Here is a 2,331-nt window from a genome sequence, read left to right as displayed (position 1 = left end):
CGTTATAGATGGGCGCTTAGGCCCTGGTCTAGGCCAGCTCTTTAACCAATCAGAGCGCGGCATTTTTAGCGGGAAAATTGTCGGATAAAGGGATGTGAAATAGTCAGATTTTAGCCATATTTCAAAACTACTTTCGATTTTGCAGTGAAAGGTCAGCGGATCGGATTCGTCAAAAAATAAACAATAATGAAGAATCAGCCTTGCACCACTGACCCATTTACAATCAGGGATCTATCGAAAGAAGAAGGCTTTCCTGTTTATATTTTTATACAAAATTTAGATAATTTATAGCTTAGATATTTGTAGCATATACCTGCTATACCTGTTTAAAGTAGATTAGTTAGGTGAAAAAGAACATTAAAAATAGAAAAAAAGCTAGCGAAGTAAAAATAGTTTGTAGATTTATAAAGAAAGAAGAAGATGGGAAAAAACAACAAGAGGTGTGTTGTGTGTAGCTAGTTAAACAGGACAGAGAGCTGAATATTGAACAAGGTAACAGTACTATTATGGATAATGCCAATGGACCAATTTTTGTTTTTAAAAAGCTGGGCTCAATTTTGTCATCTCAAGAATGTTCATCATTTTCCAGTTTTTGTTTCAAACCCAAGCAGATCCAATGCTTTGAGTACTTATTGAAAGGTCATGATGTCATTGCTGTTCTTCCAACTGGATATGGTAAATCTCTGATCTTCCATCTCCTTCCATGGATTCTACCGCAAAAGAAGAATAAGAAGTCAAACATTGTTTTAGTAATTTGTCCACTTTCATCAATAATACGTGACCAAGTTTCCATGCTTTTAGCAAAAGGGATAAAGGCAGAGATGCTGCCACACTCTTTAATAGACAAACCCCATGATGTTTTGCCATCACTATTTTTACAAAAAGATGGAAAGGCTAAGGACAAGAAGAAGCAACAGTTGTCAAAAATACCAGACATTATAAAATCAGGTGAAATTGACATTTTATTTGGACACCCAGAAGCTTTTCTAAGTACTGAAGGAAGAGAATTGCTAAAATCTTCAATCTTTAAAGAACGTGTTGTTGCATGTGCCATTGATGAGGCTCACTGTGTTGAAATTTGGGGAAATGAATTTCGTACAGATTTCAGCGAGTTAGCAGTTCTCAAATCATTTATACCTGAGTTACAATTCCTTGCTGTAACTGCAACTGCTACAAAGTCCCAAACAAAACATTTTTCTGAAACACTCTGTATGAAAGATTTGAAAATCGTTTGTGTCAGTCCTAACCGTCCAAACATATTTTTATCAATAGTCCAGAGAAAACCTTCCTTATACGGTTTTGTTGGTATTGCTGAAATTCTTGAGCCAATAGCAAGAAATTTGTTGATTTTGAAGGAAAATTTCCCAATGACAGTAATATACATGAAACTTGACTTTTGTGGAAAAGCATATTCTCTTTTCGATAAAATTTTGGCTGAGAATCAGTATGTCAACGGTGAAATATCCTGCAAAACAAGACTTTTCAATCAATTCCATTCACCATCACCTCCATGCGAGAAAAATTATATCTTAGAAGAGATTAAAGAAATAGACTCTAGAACTAGGGTCTTATTTGCAACAACTGCATTAGGTATGGGAGTAGATGCACCAAATATTTCCCATGTCATCCATATTGGACCTCCCTCTTCAATGGAAGCATACACCCAAGAGATCGGGAGGGCTGGACGAACAAAATGTGATTCATGGGCAACACTTTTCTACAACAACTCAGATATTGCTACCAATACCCATACTGAAAAGGCCATGAGAGATTATTGTTTATCAGAAGGCTGTCTAAGAAAAGTGTTAACAAACTATTTTGATTTTTACAGTCCAAAACAAGAAAGATGCTGTTCAACCTGTAATCCTGATACAGTTTTCCCATATTTTGAATTGTTGGAAATTAGAAAAAGAATTGCTGATGAGTCAACACTTGAGGTATTCAAAGAAGAGATTGACAAATGTTTTGCTAAATTTGACAATGAAATCAAAAATGGTTTTTACTTTGATATGAAAATGCCAGACCAGGAATCAAGCAAGTCTGATATTTCAAGTATGATAGTTCAAAATGTTGCTGATATTTTAGAAGAGCTAGATTTGTTATATAATTTTGATGTCTTTCATAGAGAGTGTAGAAAAGAACTTTTATTAATAATTGACAAATATGCACCAATTGTATTATCATATAACTAATTTTCAGAAAATTATCATTTTTAGATTTGACATTATTTTGTGTATTCTAACAAAAACTTTTGGTAAATTTAAAGTTACATGAGATCATTGCTTTGTATTACTAGTTATACCTTTTATCATTATAATGTACGTTTGCGTA

The 2,331-nt window shown here is 33.9% G+C and overlaps 1 protein-coding gene across 1 annotated transcript; it reads left to right on the top strand.

Annotated features, from left to right (window-relative positions):
• Positions 1-385: 385 nt before the first annotated feature.
• On the top strand, positions 386-2,192 carry LOC136818717 (probable ATP-dependent DNA helicase RecS). Its single transcript, XM_067074953.1, has one exon. The coding sequence runs from the start codon at positions 507-509 to the stop codon at positions 2,190-2,192; it is 1,686 nt and encodes a 561-aa protein (XP_066931054.1). The 5' UTR covers positions 386-506.
• Positions 2,193-2,331: the final 139 nt, after the last annotated feature.

The sequence above is a fragment of the Clytia hemisphaerica genome, unplaced genomic scaffold (assembly GCF_902728285.1).
Source record: "Clytia hemisphaerica strain Z4C2 unplaced genomic scaffold, Clytia hemisphaerica genome assembly, whole genome shotgun sequence".
NCBI classification, from domain to species: Eukaryota; Metazoa; Cnidaria; class Hydrozoa; order Leptothecata; family Clytiidae; genus Clytia; species Clytia hemisphaerica.
Note: the sequence above shows the minus strand (reverse complement) of the source record. Positions and strands in the feature narration are given on the sequence as shown.